At 47.2% G+C, this 15,447-nt stretch overlaps 1 protein-coding gene across 1 annotated transcript in view; it reads left to right on the plus strand.

The window, feature by feature from the left end:
* The first annotated feature begins 320 nt into the window (after window positions 1–320).
* The window catches only part of foxp4 (forkhead box P4), a 62,140-nt gene continuing 47,013 nt past the window's right edge, over window positions 321–15,447 (plus strand). Inside the window, 1 exon segment of the mRNA XM_078283557.1 lies at window positions 321–494. Within this exon segment, the coding sequence (XP_078139683.1) occupies window positions 324–494 (171 nt within the window). The 5' untranslated portion in view covers window positions 321–323.

The following is a 15,447-nucleotide window of genomic DNA, read 5'->3' on the forward strand; positions in this document are numbered from 1 at the left end:
TACGCTGCTAGACACACATTTACATGCAGACAGAAAGTGTCTGGTGCAGGTGTCGCATTGTGGCCACTTGGGCATGTTTGTGTATGGGTGGTTCTTGACCTGGCCTTTTCAGAAAGTACACACACACACACACACACACACGTACACACACACGTACACACACACAATTCTCCTCTCTATCTCTCTGCGTGTTTACTTTAGTTTCCAGCCCTGTTTGTTCACTCAGATGAGAGCTAGCTTTCAGCTCAAACTGCCCAGGCCACATTTGTTCAATCTGTGTGTTGTCCCCCCCCCCCGCCCCCAACCTCTGTCAGGTGCCAGTGATGATGGTGGAATCAGCCTCTGAGACCATTCGAACCACGCCGTCCAACCAGAACGGAGTCAGCAGCCTCAGCAGCCAATCAGATGGAGGGGGAGGGAGAGAGGGCGGCTCTAACGGAGACACCAACGGGGAGATCAGCCCAGTCGACCTACTGCACCTGCAACAGCAACAGGTGTGTGTGCGTGCGTGTGTGTGTGTGTGTTTCTGCGTGTCCGTGCGCATGTCCCGTGTGCACGTAATGTCTGCATGCACATTGTTTACATATCCGCCTGCATACGTGCTCATGGACATTGGTTTGTGAGACTTGTTTTGCAACACCTCCCACTTGTGCAACTCAGGAGCATAGGTAGAGTACATTGTTTAGAACAGCATGTACACCAGGCTCATTACATAACGCACAGACGTGACAACGCTTACTCGGCCAGACTCTGTTAATTGTCAGCCCCGCATGTGTGCATGGTGAAAAGCTCTGACAGGTCGGCCTGCCGTTGTTGTAATTATCCATCGTTCATAACACGACTCCCTGCCAACTAATTCCACTGGGAGAAACTTCATCATAATAATTCATATACGAGGTTCTCACCGTTATGAAGTTACACGTTACTGACTGAGAAACAAAACAAACAAAAGAGAAGTACCTCCCTTTTAATTTCTACCTCACCGAATGAAGCCATTTTGTCACGTTGTGCAAGTCAGACATATGCATCCCTCAAAGCATACATTAGTTTGTAGTGTGTACGCTCACGGCATGCACACACACACACACACACACACACACTCCGACACAGGATTCAGATGCTCAAGGAGCGTGTGTGTCACTGTTGCAGGGGTAGTCATTCTGTTATTTTTTCAGTGATCCATGAAGAAGTGTATGCGTATGTATGACACGTCAGCGTGAAGTGTCTGCTGGTACGCTGTTTATCTTGCCTCCTTTGCGTCAGTGCACCCCCCCCCCCCACCACCACCACCACCACCACACACACTCACACACACACATACACACACACACTCTGGCCACTGTGTCAGATGGAATTTCCGAACTTCCCGGAACTTCTTGGCTGAAACTCCACATTTTATTTCTCATTCCCCAGAAATCCACATTGCACTTTTCTGATTGCTCTCCGAAGGACCAATGATTTAACACCTTCACATACACCTTCACACACACACACACACACACACACACACACACACACATACAACACCTGCATTCTAAATAGTGTTTTTGTCCAGTGGTCTCTATACTAGTCATTCCTCTCTGACCACAGAAGAATGTCTTCTGAGGAAGTTATCGTCTAATGATGGAAATTCATTGATTCATGTTACTGACTCATTGTATTGGCTATATCAGGGTTTAGGTTATATTTATAGCTCTCTCTTTCTGTGTGTGTGTGTGTGTGTGTGTGTGTGTGTGTGTGTGTGTGTGTGTGTGTGTGGTGTATCAGCCCATCACAGAGGGTCAGTGTGAGTTCTGGGCTCTCCAACACCAGCTGAGTTTCTAGTTGAGGAAACCCAGGGGAAAAAAATCAGGGTTTCCTCCCTGCTGCTAAAATTATTCCCCCTAATTATAATGATGGAGCCGTAGGTGAATGAAGAACACTCATAGCCCTTCACTCCTGCCCTCCTCTCCCTCCTCCTTCCCCTGACTGCATCCTCACCCTGCTTCCTCAGCAACCTCCAGCCACACACACACACACACATACACACGCACATAGGCACAAATGCACACATGCACACACACATAAACACCAAACCTGTAGCTCATACAAAGCAGGCCTTTATTCTCTTGGACGCGTCTCTGCTCTCTGTGTTTTTGCACCTGTGTGTGTGTACGTGTGTGTGTGTGTGTGTGTGTGCGCACGCTGGTATTTCCTCTCTTGAGCGGGTTACCAACCACAAACATACCTCCCTCTCTCTTTCCATCTTTTTCTCTTCCTCTCTCTCACTGTACCTCTTTTTCCTCCTATCCGCTGTGGACCATGAAAGACAAGCACAACCTTTCCTCTAGATCCCAACCTCGCCTCACAAAAAAATGTTACATTGGTGTTGGGCAAAAGATTTGAAACAGTAGACACTATAAATGCTCCACCACAATTTATTGCAACCATTGTTTCCACCCGAATAGGCCTTTGTTAACCCTGGTGATAACATTGTTCCATCATTTTTCATAGTGTACACAATCCCATAACCAAATTATCATCCAGTGCCATTTAGGCTTCGCACTGTTCCATTCAGAGGAAACAAACTTTTGTATCAGCCAGGTCATTCTATGTACAGCTAACACGTGATTTTTTTTTTTCTTTCAATATTGACTCAAGGACACAGAGAAATACCAAACACTACAAGAAACACAAAAGTGCAACTCACAACATTCATGTAGTTATTTTAGATGAAGTGCCGCAAAGGAAATGATCTTCATTTGTTGTAACAAAAAAAAAGACCAAATTCTAAAACCGCAGGCTGGTAAAATCCATCTTTTATAACAGAGAAATGCCCTTTTGTCAGTCAGTAGTCCTAATTCAAACTGTAGCAAGAGGAGTATCTCCTCCCTACACTAACATACACACACACACAAACTGAAGCGAGCCAGACTACGAGTGTAATCTTTAGAAACCTTAATGTTGCGTGTGCTGGTCTCATCCAAAATGTACTTACTGGGTACTTACTGGATGATTATTATCATTATTTGTCTTTTTTCCCTCTTTATCTCGCCCTTCCAATGTTGTGTAAAAGCTGAAGTAGAACAGTTGTAAGTTTGTGTGTGTGTGTGTGTGTGTGTGTGTGTGTGTGTGTCCCTGTCAGCCCTGCTCAGTATTACCAGCCTCCAGTTGCCCTCCTACCCCCCCCCCCACCCCCCCCACCCCCCTTCCACTTTCTCCCTCTAGATGAGATGGGAGTTCTGTGCCAGTGAGCACTGCCGAGCGGCTGGTCTAATATCACAACCAGTCTATTTTTTTTTTTTTTTTATCCGTCTTCTTTTCTCACTCTTACTCGTTTATTCCCTCTCCGTTCACACCGCCAAAAAGTCTGAAAAAATAAAGTAAATTATCTAAATGAAAGGCCTTGAAAAGTATTAAAATGTCTTAAATGATTAGTTATTAGAGGTCTTATTTTGTCACCGTGCCATGACAGGTTTGTGCTGCATGTCCACTCGTAAATTAATACAGGACAGGTTTTGTGACAGAATATGCAAAACAGGTTTTTTTCATCGTATCTGCTTCACTAAACACAATGGGTCCCTTAGCAATTAATTTCCCGTTGTCCTTTTTTCGTATACTGCCCATTTATAGTTTCAGAACTTTCATTATAGCATTGTTCAATCAGAGGCTGTTTTTGCCAGCTTTGTTTATTTTTGTTTTAAACCGGTCTTCAATTCCAGGTTGCATTAAAAAAAAGTTTGAAAAAGTCTTAAATGAAACCTGCAGATACCGTATACTTTCTTTAGAGCTTCTCCATCTTTTTCCTCCCTTGTACCATCTCATCGCTATGGGCAGTTGCTTGATTGAAGGAGGTTTTGGTGTGGTAGAGCAGAGTTTATATATACTGTACACCGCTCATAAAACCAATATCGCCTGATCCAGATAGCCATTATATTGACATTTGGATACCTGACCATGCTTGGCACCCTTTCGCGCTCTAACGTGAAAGTCTCAGACATGCCTCCTCTGAATTCAACTCCCTTTCTCTCCCAGTTTTTCTCCTCTTCCCGCTCCTCCTCTCGTTTACTTCTCCACGCTTGAGTCTCTCACCTGAAGGTGGAGTGCAGACTAGTGTTGGTGCTTAAACACCATGCCAGCGCGCACTGGAGCAGAAAAGACACACCGACACACACACTCGCTCACACACATGTGCACACACACATACACACACAGAACTCCTGACAGGGCGGTGTTGTCAGAACACAAAGCCGTCTTTCCTTGGGCCCCTTGGGAACCTGAGAGAAATCACAGCCATCTCCAGCCGTCAAACCCCTCCACTGGCCCCTCTCTCTCTCTGTCTCCTTCTCTCTCTCTCTCTGTCTCCTTCTCTCTCTCTCTCTCTGTCTCCTTTTCTGTCTTTCTCTCTCAATCTATATCTCTCTTTCTTTCTCTCTTCCACAGTATCTCGGTCCCTCTCTGCCTCTTTTTCTGTCTCTTTTTCTGTCTTTCTTTCTCCCTCTGTCCTCCTTGTGTTCATTGCGCGCCTGTCCTCCCCCCCCCCCCTCTCGCTCTCTCTCCCTCTCTCTCTCTCTCTTTATCTATCTTTGTTTTTCTCTTGTTGCTCCCCCCTTTACTGTGAAGGATGATAATGGCTGATCCCACAGAACAAAGAAGTCAAGGTACATGAGTCTATATAAGAGAGAGAGAGAGAGAGAGAGAGAGAGAGAGAGAGGAGAGAGAGGGAGAGAGAGAGAGAGGGTCACAGGTAGATACTGTGGTTAGACAGCGGCCAAGTGGGGAAGTGGGTGAGCGGAGAGCTGGGGGGTGGGATTGGGGGGAGGGTGGTGGGACAGACAGCCAGAAGGGATGGAGGTAAAAGGAGGCGCAGAGAGGCGGGGTGGGGGGCCAGTGGGCTGGAGAGGAGGGATAGAGGGATGAGGGAGGGGTGTAACACTGAGACGTGTCAGAAAAGGGCGCCTGGGCCTCCCTGTGGAATGTGGCCTGTCTGCCTCCCCAGAAAGAACAGAGCAGGAGAGAGGGAAGAGAGAGGAAAGGGAAGAGGGGGCGAAGACCAGCTCTACCCCATCATCAAGGGGGAGAAAGCGAGGGAAAACGAAGAGGGGCGCAAGGAGAAAGAGAGAGGCGGAAAAGTGAGAGTGCAGACTAGCGGAGAGTGGAGGGCATTTTTGTCGAGGCGCCGGGCACGTCTGTAGACACCTAACTCACTCTGACCTGATGCATAGCAGGAGAGAAATGTAAGCAGGATAGATCCCGACAAGACTCAAAGTGTGTGTGTGTGTGTGTGTGTGTGTGTGTGTGTGTATGGGTGCAGGGTGCTGACGAGAACCAGGTGTCTTCCATTCTTTCTTTTCTTTATGTCTCTCATCCCCTTTTTTACGGATGTGAGTGCACTTTGAACGGCGTCTCTCTCTCTCTCTCTCTCTCTCTCTCTCTCTCTCTCTCTCTCTGTGTCTCTCTCTCTCTCTCTCTTTCTCTGCCATTCTCACCCATTTCTGTCTCCTCCTTTTCCTTCGCCGTCCATTAATCGTTCCTGGCGTTCCAGCAGCTACAGTAGTTGCAGCAGCGGCTGGCGATGACGTGAAGAGAGAGGGAAAGTAGGAGGAGAGGAAAGAGAGAGAGAGAGAGAGAGAGAGGATGAGGGAAAAGTGCCATTTCCTCTTTGGAGTGCCACTCATCAGAAAACCGGCGAGGGAGGGTTGTCTCTCTCTCTCTCTCTCTCTCTCTCCCTCTCTCTCTCTCTCTCTCCCTCTCTCTCTCTTTCTCTCCAGATTGTAGTGCTGGTCACTCTTCCCCCAGGGATTAAAAGGAACATTGGTTGAGACAAAGACTTTTTAGACGTTTTAGAAATTGGATTGGAGTTTAGATCCCCACTCCCATTTGTCATGTTCTATATTTGCTCTATCTGTTCTTTTTCCCCCACTGCTCCACTCTTTTTTTTTCTCTCTCTCTCACTCGCACACATACATACACACACACATACGTACACACTAACAATCTCGCTCTCCCTCTTTTTTCTCTCTCTGACACACAAACATGCACACATGCACACGCAGAGCTGATGTGAGTTAATGAAGGGTGTAATTAAGGAGCCACAGTGATGACTGGAGATCAGGGGGAACCGATACAGATCTCAGATATACACAAACACTGATGAAAGATAGCTGTTTTGTGTGCGTCCGTGTGTACGCGCGTGTGCGCTGTCGTGTGTGTTTGGGTTTGACGCCGGGGAAAGCTTTGTGGACAGATGTATGCGTTTGGCGTGTGTTAACAGATGATAAAAGATGCTAGATGATTCATAGATAACGTATGGCTTCCTGTTAAATAGTCTAGACTCTGTAATTATGGCCATACTGGGCCTGCGTGGATGGAGGGGGAAGGTTGTGAGACATATGTGATTCTTCTGCATGTGCGTGTGTGTGTGAGTGTGTGTGTGTGTGTGTGTGTGTGTGTGTGTGATGGTCGCTAGGCCCCGCGCCAGCTGAATTATGGGAGGTGGTGGAGGTGAATGTTGGTCACTGGGACACTAATGTCCTGTTTGACCTCCAGCTCTCCAATAGAGTTCACTTCCAGGTCAGGAGCGCAGAGGACATGGAGGTGGAGGGGGGGATGGAGAGGAGGAGGAGGAGAAGAAGAAGAAGAAGAGAAGAAGAGAAAGAGGATATAGTTTCTGTATGTTGTCTTAGGAGCCATTTTCAGATGCTTACTTTGGTTTGTCAGTGCAGTGGGATTTCAATTACCTACATATGTGGGTGTCTATGGTGTGTATCTTTGTGCATGTGTGCCTGTATGTAACCTTTGTGTCTCTCTGTCTGTCTGCGGCTGTGTGTAACCTGTATGTGTGTGTGTGTGTGTGTCCGTCCGTCTCGGTGTGTGTGCGGGCCAGTAAATCAGTCCCAGGCCTCTCTCTGAGTGCTGTCACCTCCTAAAAGCTTTGCCTCGGTCTGGGCCGGGCCTGCCTCTTTATGTTTGAGGTCAGCACAGTTCACAGGTCGCCAGAGGTCATGCTGAGACAGGGGAGGGGCCAGTCGGGTTGCCTAGCATCACAGAACACCCACTGCTGTTACCGCGGCGATACAAAGGGACCTATAGAGCGCCAACTTCCTCTAGGACTCTTAGAAGCACTAGCAACTCCTTTTCTACTCTCACCCTTTTATCTGTCTTCCTTGACTTTGTCTTCTCTCTCTCTCTCTCTTGCTCTATCATCTATCTATATAAATGATCTAGAAAAAGACACATGGTACAGAATGCCGAATATGCAGATTTCTCACACACACTTTTGCACGTGCGCACATCGCACGCGTGAGCACACACACACACACACACACACACACACACAATCACAAACACACCTGCACAGACAAATCGCATGGAAACTAATGTCTTTCACATGCCCCCCCCCCCCCACTCCATCCTGTGATATTCCGTATTCTGCATTTAATGATTTTTTCACACATTGAGGCCTAATTCTGAGATGCTGGGATGTCATATTTATGAGAGCTCATAAAGAGAATTTACTGCTTTTTCCAGCCAAGCCTTTGAATGCTGGAGAATCCGCTGAGGGAGAGTTGGAGATCAGATTTTTTTACTCACCACCGCTCTCCTTTCTATCTCTTTCCTCTTGTGTTTGTCTGCTCTAAGGCTGCCGTACATGTTTTCACAGCGCAGTCTTCTCCAGACGCAATCGCTTGACATCATGGCATATTGTTTTTCAATCATATACATACAGTACATAATATCTTACTCTACACATATTGATTTGACTTAAACTGTAAATCCTACTGAATGATAATGGTCATTTCCTAAGCTGCTCCACAGAAGCATGCTACAGGCCTATAAATCCAGATAAAGAATAGACAGACAGTAGACATGGTCCACCAGGCCAGATCAACCAGCATGAACACACAGTCATGGTTGGTTGACCCACCGACCGAGAGGCTCAGAGACAGGGATAGACAGAGGAAAGGAAGAAAAAAGGATGTGTGTGTGTGTGTGTATGTGTGTGTTTGTCCTGTCTCTGTTGTGGAGACTGAGGTATACACACATCCTTGGGCCCCTGAAGGGGTTAGGTTGGGTTTGGTTGCCATGGGAGTGTTTGGAAGCACTTACACTGGGTAGGCCCGGCTACACAGTCAGGTAAATAACACACACACGTGCACACACACGCACACACACACACACACACACATAAGCATGCCCACCGTTCAAAGAGCAATTTCTGCTTTCTGAGTGTGAATAAGTTGATTGTTGACTCTCACTCTTAGGGTCAGAGGGTATCGCCATGGCGATTGAGGCCTTTTTAAGAGGTCATAGGTCAGCAGGCAGAGCTGAATGACCTCATTAGTCCCACTGGCCAGTGATGCTGGGATGTGACCGTGTGTGTGTGTGTGTGTGTGTGTGTGCAGTGGTCACTGTCGGCCGCTCTTGCCGTCAAAAAGCAGCAGCCATAATTGGTTTTAATTGGCGTGTGCTTATATGTACTGTTTCAGAGTTCATTAAGGGCACAACACTCAAAGAAGAGGGCATTAGTTTACCCCCATACCCACTTCCACCCCCATAACCGTCTACCCCTACCACACACACACACACACACACACACACGCGCGCACACTCACACACACGTCACACAAAAGTCCAAACTTTGGAATTAAAAACAAAACTCGCCTCTCCTCGCCCAGTCCTTCATTTCTTGGTCCTAGTCTCCTCTCTTTTCTTAATACCCCCCCCCCCCCACACACACACACACACACACACACACACACACACACACACTCCCCAATTGCCCCACTCCAGACTCACAGCAAGAGAGAGAAAGAGATGGACACAGAGAGAGAAAGAGAGAGGGAGAGAGCAAAGAGTAAAGACAAAATGTGCAATGCTTACAACGCTGTCAGGCAAGTAGTTACCCTGGAAACAGTGGAGGGCCTGGGATGCACACAATAGACACGCGCACACATACACACACACACACACACACACACACAATGGTTGCAGAGGCCTAAAGTGTTGCTAATTAGCTAGTCTGCGCTGGTTCTTTGTGTGAGCCATTTTAAAGGAGAGATTAGAGTCAACGGGGAGGAGGAGAGGAATGCAGCTCCTCTCTCTCTCTCTCTCTCTCTCTCTCTCTCTCTCTCTCTCTGTCTTCTCTAGCTCTGGGATAGCGTGATGATGGCCTTTTACACCTCACCCTGAAGCGACGGATGACAGGCAGAATGCATTTGTTCTCTTGCCAGTGAAGTATTTCCATAACTCAGAACCTATAGAGATGGACAAATTTAATTTAAAGTGAAGTTGGAGTTAATTGAAGATAAAGTTAAAGCTGCACTATGTAATTTTGCACATTGAGAGCCCGAAATGGCAGCAAGAGGTAGCTGTTTGAATTATGAGGACAATAAATCATGTAAAGTGACATCAGTAACCTGCAAACTCCTCAGACCTAAATTTCTTCTTCTTGGTGGCTGTGGAGGTGAAGAGATTCAGCCGTCGTCGGTGAGCCTAGTTTCTCTGGAGCTGGTCTGCTGCTGTTTAAACATTTCGTATTTTGCTCTCGCCAGTGACCATACCCAATACCCAAATAATAATAATAATAATAATAATAATAATAATAATGTGGGCAAATGGGGCAAATGTTACAGCATCTCAAATTAGTGGCGGTGGGACCTTCTTCTCTGTTGTAGCTCCACTTTGTGATTTAGGCTGATGAGACAGGTGTATTTTTACATAAAAATCTTGCCTCATGCAGCTTTAAATTTATGTTAATTTAAGGACAAATTTCTTAAATTTGTAGGATTTTGAAAGAAAATTGCCCAAGGCTTTAAATTAGTTTAAACAAAATAATATGACATGAATAGAGTACTATGGTACATCTGGTCGGATTTATCCTCTTGCTAAATCATGTAGTCCAACACACACACACACACACACACACGCACACACACACACTCTTCCCCATTTCCAGTTTTGGAGCACACCCCACCCTTGCTCTCCGTTTGGGGAAGTTAAAGATTTTGTGCTTGTTTAGAAGTTTGACTTCTTATTCAGCAGTCAGCCTTTGTTGTGCCTGCCCACTTCCAGTGAGTGTGTGTATGTGTGTGTGTGTGTGTGTGTGTGTGTGTGGTGAGGATGTGTGTGGGTGTGAGGGTGCGTGTGTGGGTGTGTCCATCTCCCAGCCACTACCAGGTGTAAAAACCCTCTGAACCAGAAACATGAAAGAGTTTTATTTCCATCGAAGCAAGTAGGCAGGCTAATACTTTTACAGGCCACTGGCTAGGAACGTGTTTTTCTGTTTAACCAATAGGCGTCTGTGTGTGTACATTTGACTGTGTGTCTGTGTGTGTGTGTGTGTGTGTGTGTGTGTGCGTGCATCGTAGACAGTCTCTGTTTGTGTATGTATGTGTTTTCCCTCTGTCTCCTGAGTTGAGTCTTGGCAGTGTCTCGCATGCGTTATTAGTTTGATTTTTTTGGTTATTAATAATAACAGTCAAACGGTTTCCATATGTGAGGCCTGGTTGCCAGGCTAGTGCTATCCTCATCATGGGCCCGTCCCGCTCAGTCTCCCTGCTCAGGAGCAGCTCTTGCTGGGCCGGAGGAACCACTGAGGCTCCTGAACTCTGGAGGTCGCCCAACTAACACCTAACACCTAAGTGGCCTTGTCTTGAGGAGCATGACCAAACTATTTAACTGTCCTACCTAATGCAAGACGAGGGCTAAATATTACAAGGTATAATGTGTGTGTGTGTGTGTGTGTGTGTGTGTGTGTGTGTGTGTGTATGTTTTCCGCTGTGGGCTGGGTCTGTCTGGAGTGAGACCTTCCTCTCCTGCCAAACGAGCTGTGTTGAAAACCACAGGGAAACTGCATATGTGTATATAAAGTATGACGTGTGTGTGTGTGTGTGTGTGTGTGTGTGTGTGTGTGTGTGTGTGTGTGTGTGTGTGTGTGCGTGTGTGCATGTGTGTGTGTAAGGAAACTGCAGTAGAGCTATTTGCCATCAATTAGCCGGCTGGGCTGAGCTGAGGCCTACAGTACAGCAGAAGCTGCCTTGGCCAGAAAGCTTCCAGCTTCACTCCCTTTTTGCTCTCTCTCTCTCTCTCTCTCTCTCTCTCTGTGTGTGTGTGTGTGTGTCCCCTGTCTTCCTCTTCACCTCATCATTATCTTTAATTGTCTACCTTTCAATGCCCTTCTCCCTTCACTTAACAGAGAAGGGCTGACAGCATCTCCTTAACAAGGACTAGATTTTTCCCCTTGTGTCCAAGATATGTGTGTATGACGATGAATTGTGTCATGATATAAAGCAGTCCTGGGTATTCGGTCAGCTCCTCTTTACGACTCCTGTGAATCAATAGAAACATTAGAGGAGTGTAGGAACAGAGTTAAAGAAGGAGAGGTTTCCTCGTTTAACAAAACAGTTTTGCACTGAAGAGAACCATCTGGAAAACGGCAGGGTCCCCGGAGTTTAGAACAGGTCCCTTTTGTGAAAAATAGGATGTGAAAAAAAAATCTAAAATCGGCCAGGGTTTTCAAACATTACGGCATATTTTGAAGTTCTTTTGGAGTTTGTGAGTTTTTATTGCGTTGGCTCTTGAACGCGGCCTTTCCTCTCTTTAATGGTCAGTCTGGGCCCAGAGAAGCCTGCTGCAGCCGTTTTAAAACCTCAGCTCTCGAACGCAGCCTTTATATTGCGGAAACATTACATTAAATAGTTGAACGGGATCGCGGCTGGCTGGTGTTTTTGAAGGTGTCTCAGATAATTCCAGCCCGGCAGTGGTCTGGACAGTTTGAGGTATTCGATGCAGTTGGAGCGCAGTTATAGGTGGACATTTGGTTTGAAGTCCACGTTGCTATGAGCGAAAACAAATGTACGGCAGGGAGGCTGGTGAGGGCGGCCGGAAAGACCTGATTAATACCAGAAACAGAGAGGGCGTACGTGAGCCGGAGTCAGGGGAGAGGGGTGAAGTCTTGGCAGAGCACAGTTTATTTGTAACCCACCGTGAAATTGGGCGGCTTTAGCAGGCTTTGGTTCTGACTGCCCCTTACCCCTATATGTTTACCCCCTCACCCTGATCTACCCTAAATATATATACTGTTCCCCTTCTCCTTACCACACTACTCCATAGCAAACCCCATAAGCCACCATTTACCTCTTAACCTTTAAGGGTTACTACATGTACCATTTTTAGACCAAATTAGTTCTGATACATTGCTATAATTACCTTAAACAAAAGAGACCATGGTCTAGATGATGGGTAGCCTCATGCCTGTGGTGTTAGTGCTGTTGGTCAAAATTAAAACCACCTTCCTGATCTTTCCTATCACAAAGAGGATGTTGCTACTTGATCCATTTTTGCTGGAAGAGCAGCAAAGCACTTCTTGCTTTGTGCCATAAAGCAGCCTCCCTTTGTGCTGTGAAGTAATCCAGCAGATTTCCTATAAAATCACACAATGTGGCAGTGGCACACAATATAAAATACAACGTAGAGCGGTCTACAGCCGCCGATTTCACTGATTACTTTGATTGAGGATGTGTTAATCAGTGAAACCAGCTACTGTAGTGTTTGGTTGGAATGAAAACCTGCAGACTATTGGGCCTCGATTGCACATGGTTGAAAACCACTGGTGTAGAGGTCTCGTTTTTTTTACGGTAATTATACAAAAATGAATGTGGTAATTATTTATTGATGTTAAAATGCTACATGTAGCACCTTTAACCAACTGTCACAACGTCTTACGCTAACCCTAAATCCAGCTACCCCTTCCCATGCCCCAGCTGCTGTCATGGTGGCTTCCAGCGGAGGCGGGCCTCTGTCTGACAGTCGAGGGAGGGCTAGGATCCCCTCATACGGCCAACAGCTGCATTCACAGGGCTCGGTGTCCAATGGTAGGCCTGGACGATCTATTTTAGGCCTCTGTCTAGCCCATATCTGCTTTCAGAAGTGTACTGTGGCGAATAAGAGTATGGACAACAGATTGCTGGGGAGGAGAGGGGAGGGGAGGCAGGGTACAAGAAAAAGACAGAGTACTTGGAGGAACGCCAGCCTAACTTTTGTGAGTTATATGTCATATGGATAGGGGGAGCGAGAGCGAGAGACAGATAGAGTGATAGACAGACAGAGAGAAAGAAAGTAGGAGGGAATGAGTGATCTGGGAAAGGGATCTGGGTTTTGTGGTGACTGACAGTGATGTATTTGATACGTGAGATTCCGCCGCCGCGGCTGTAACCAAGCCTTCACTCACATATGCCCCAAAGTCATATAGCAATCCCACTAACTGTCACCTCTTCAATAATCAAACCCTGTGTACGTGTCTGCGTGTGTGTGTGTGAATACCAATCCAGCTTCTGAAAGCAGGTGAGACGCTGTCTGTAGTATCATCATTCTTCAGACTTGCTGACATTCTTTTTGTAGCTAGTGTTACATCTGTTGAATTATCTCCATCGCTCATGTTTCATCTTCCCTCTGACCATTCCCTCTGAGCGCACAGCGAGGGAGGGAGAGAGAGAGAAAGAATCAGAGATAAGAGAGATTTAGAGAAAAACTAGTAGAGAGTAGCAAAGACCAAGCCAAGAGGAGAGAGTAAATGAAACGGCCGGGGGGGGGGCGGGGGGGGGGGGTCCGGAGTCCGGAGGTGTTTTTGGTGCAGGAAAGCGAGGAGGTGCAGTGCGCGGGGATACGAGGGATCACCAGGCTGACCCAGGAGGATCGCGGCATCAACACAGCTTTAGCTTGGCTTTCAGCTTCAATGACAACACTCCAGAAATCAGACAGAGACAGAGAGAGACAGAGAGAGAGGGAGAGAGAGAGAGAGAGAGACAGAGAGAGAGGGAAGGAAGTGTGCAAAAAAAAAAAATAGATTCTCCACTCCTCTCTGTACCCACTCTCCACTGATCCGAAAGCAGAAAGCGTGCAGGCCTGCAGAGAGCAGTTGGGTGTGACGAGCTCTTTTCTACGTCTCCACCCTGTATCTGTCTATCCCCCTCCATCTATCGCTCTCTCTCGGGGAAGAAAGGGGATCGGGGAATGGTAGGAGCGGTGCATTAAAGGCCTCTCTCTCCCCAGGCTGCTGAGCTAGTCGGGCGGTAGTTGTTTGGCACGGAGAGATATGTAGCAACGCTGCTGAAATGTCTGAATCACCCGCTTAGTCTAGCCCAGTTTAGCTCCGTCTTGGACAGATGAAAAAGTGAGCCCCTCTCTCACCCGCGCTCGCGCTCTTTTTTCTTTCTTTGTTTTTTTTTTTTTTTGCACACTCTCCTACTTGGTCTAAGAGCAAAGAAATCTGATACCACCTGCCTCCCCCTTGCCCATCTCCTCCTCCTCCTCCTCTCCTCCTCCTCTCCTCCTCCTCCCTCTCCCCAAGGACAGCCCACTTGTCTGCCCCGGGTGCTGTTTATCTACGGGGGGAAGAGGACGAGGAGGAGGGGGGGGGGGGGGGGGGGGGGGGACGGGTTTGTTTCGTTTCGGCCGTCAACAATGGACCTCAGTCAGTGCTGACGGATTACTCCAACATATGGTACCCACCTGTCTCTCTCTCCTCTCTCTCTCTCTCTCTCTCTCTCTCTCTCTCCTCTCTCTCTCTCTTTCTCCCCCCTCCTCGTCTTCCTCCCTCCTTCTGTCTCTCTGTTTAGATTTCTGTGCTTACTCCTGCGTTCTCTCTCTCCCTGTCTCACCCAAACACACTGGGCGGATTAGAGGCCAGATTCATCACACAGCAGACCTGTTTGCTTTAGCAACCTGAGCCAAGCACTGGCACACACACGCACACACACACACACACACACACACACACACACACATACACACAAATGGAGAATGTATCAGGGGAGGCCTGGCCTTGCTGTAGATGTTTGTTGTTGCATTTTCCTTCTTATCTCAGATATTTGTAACCTGACATCTCAGCTACAGTGTGTGGAATGGAATCCACTTTCATATAAGTGCCTGTGTGCATGTACACACACACACACACACACACACACACACACACACACACCAAGACCATCATGCGCATGTAACAAAATGAATTTTCCCTCCTTTTCTTCTAATGGACTCTCTAGCTGGCCCACCCCCCTCTAACCCTCCCTCCTCCTTCAGCCCAGTCAAAGAAACATAGTTGTCAGCCATTTTTCGGAATCCTGTTAAGGAGAGAAACTAGCCTTTACTCTGTGTGTGTGTGTGTGTGTGTGTGTGTGTGTGAGTGTGAGTGTGGCCGTGCGTGTGTGTGACCCTACTGAATTAAAAAATGCACTGTTATTAAAGGCTGTGTCAGAGGCGATGATTTACAGAGGGGAGCGATGACAAGTCAGAAGAACTCACACACTGAACTGACACACACAGACACACACACACACACACACACACACACACACACACACTGTGCTCTCAGGCCTCCAAGCTGAGCAGTGACCTCCTCACCCCTCCTTCCCCTTCCTCCTCCTCCTCCCTCCCTCTCTCACTCTAATAAAACCTGTCTGACACCAC

Source organism: Centroberyx gerrardi, chromosome 5, assembly GCF_048128805.1.
Source record: "Centroberyx gerrardi isolate f3 chromosome 5, fCenGer3.hap1.cur.20231027, whole genome shotgun sequence".
NCBI lineage: Eukaryota > Metazoa > Chordata > Actinopteri > Beryciformes > Berycidae > Centroberyx > Centroberyx gerrardi.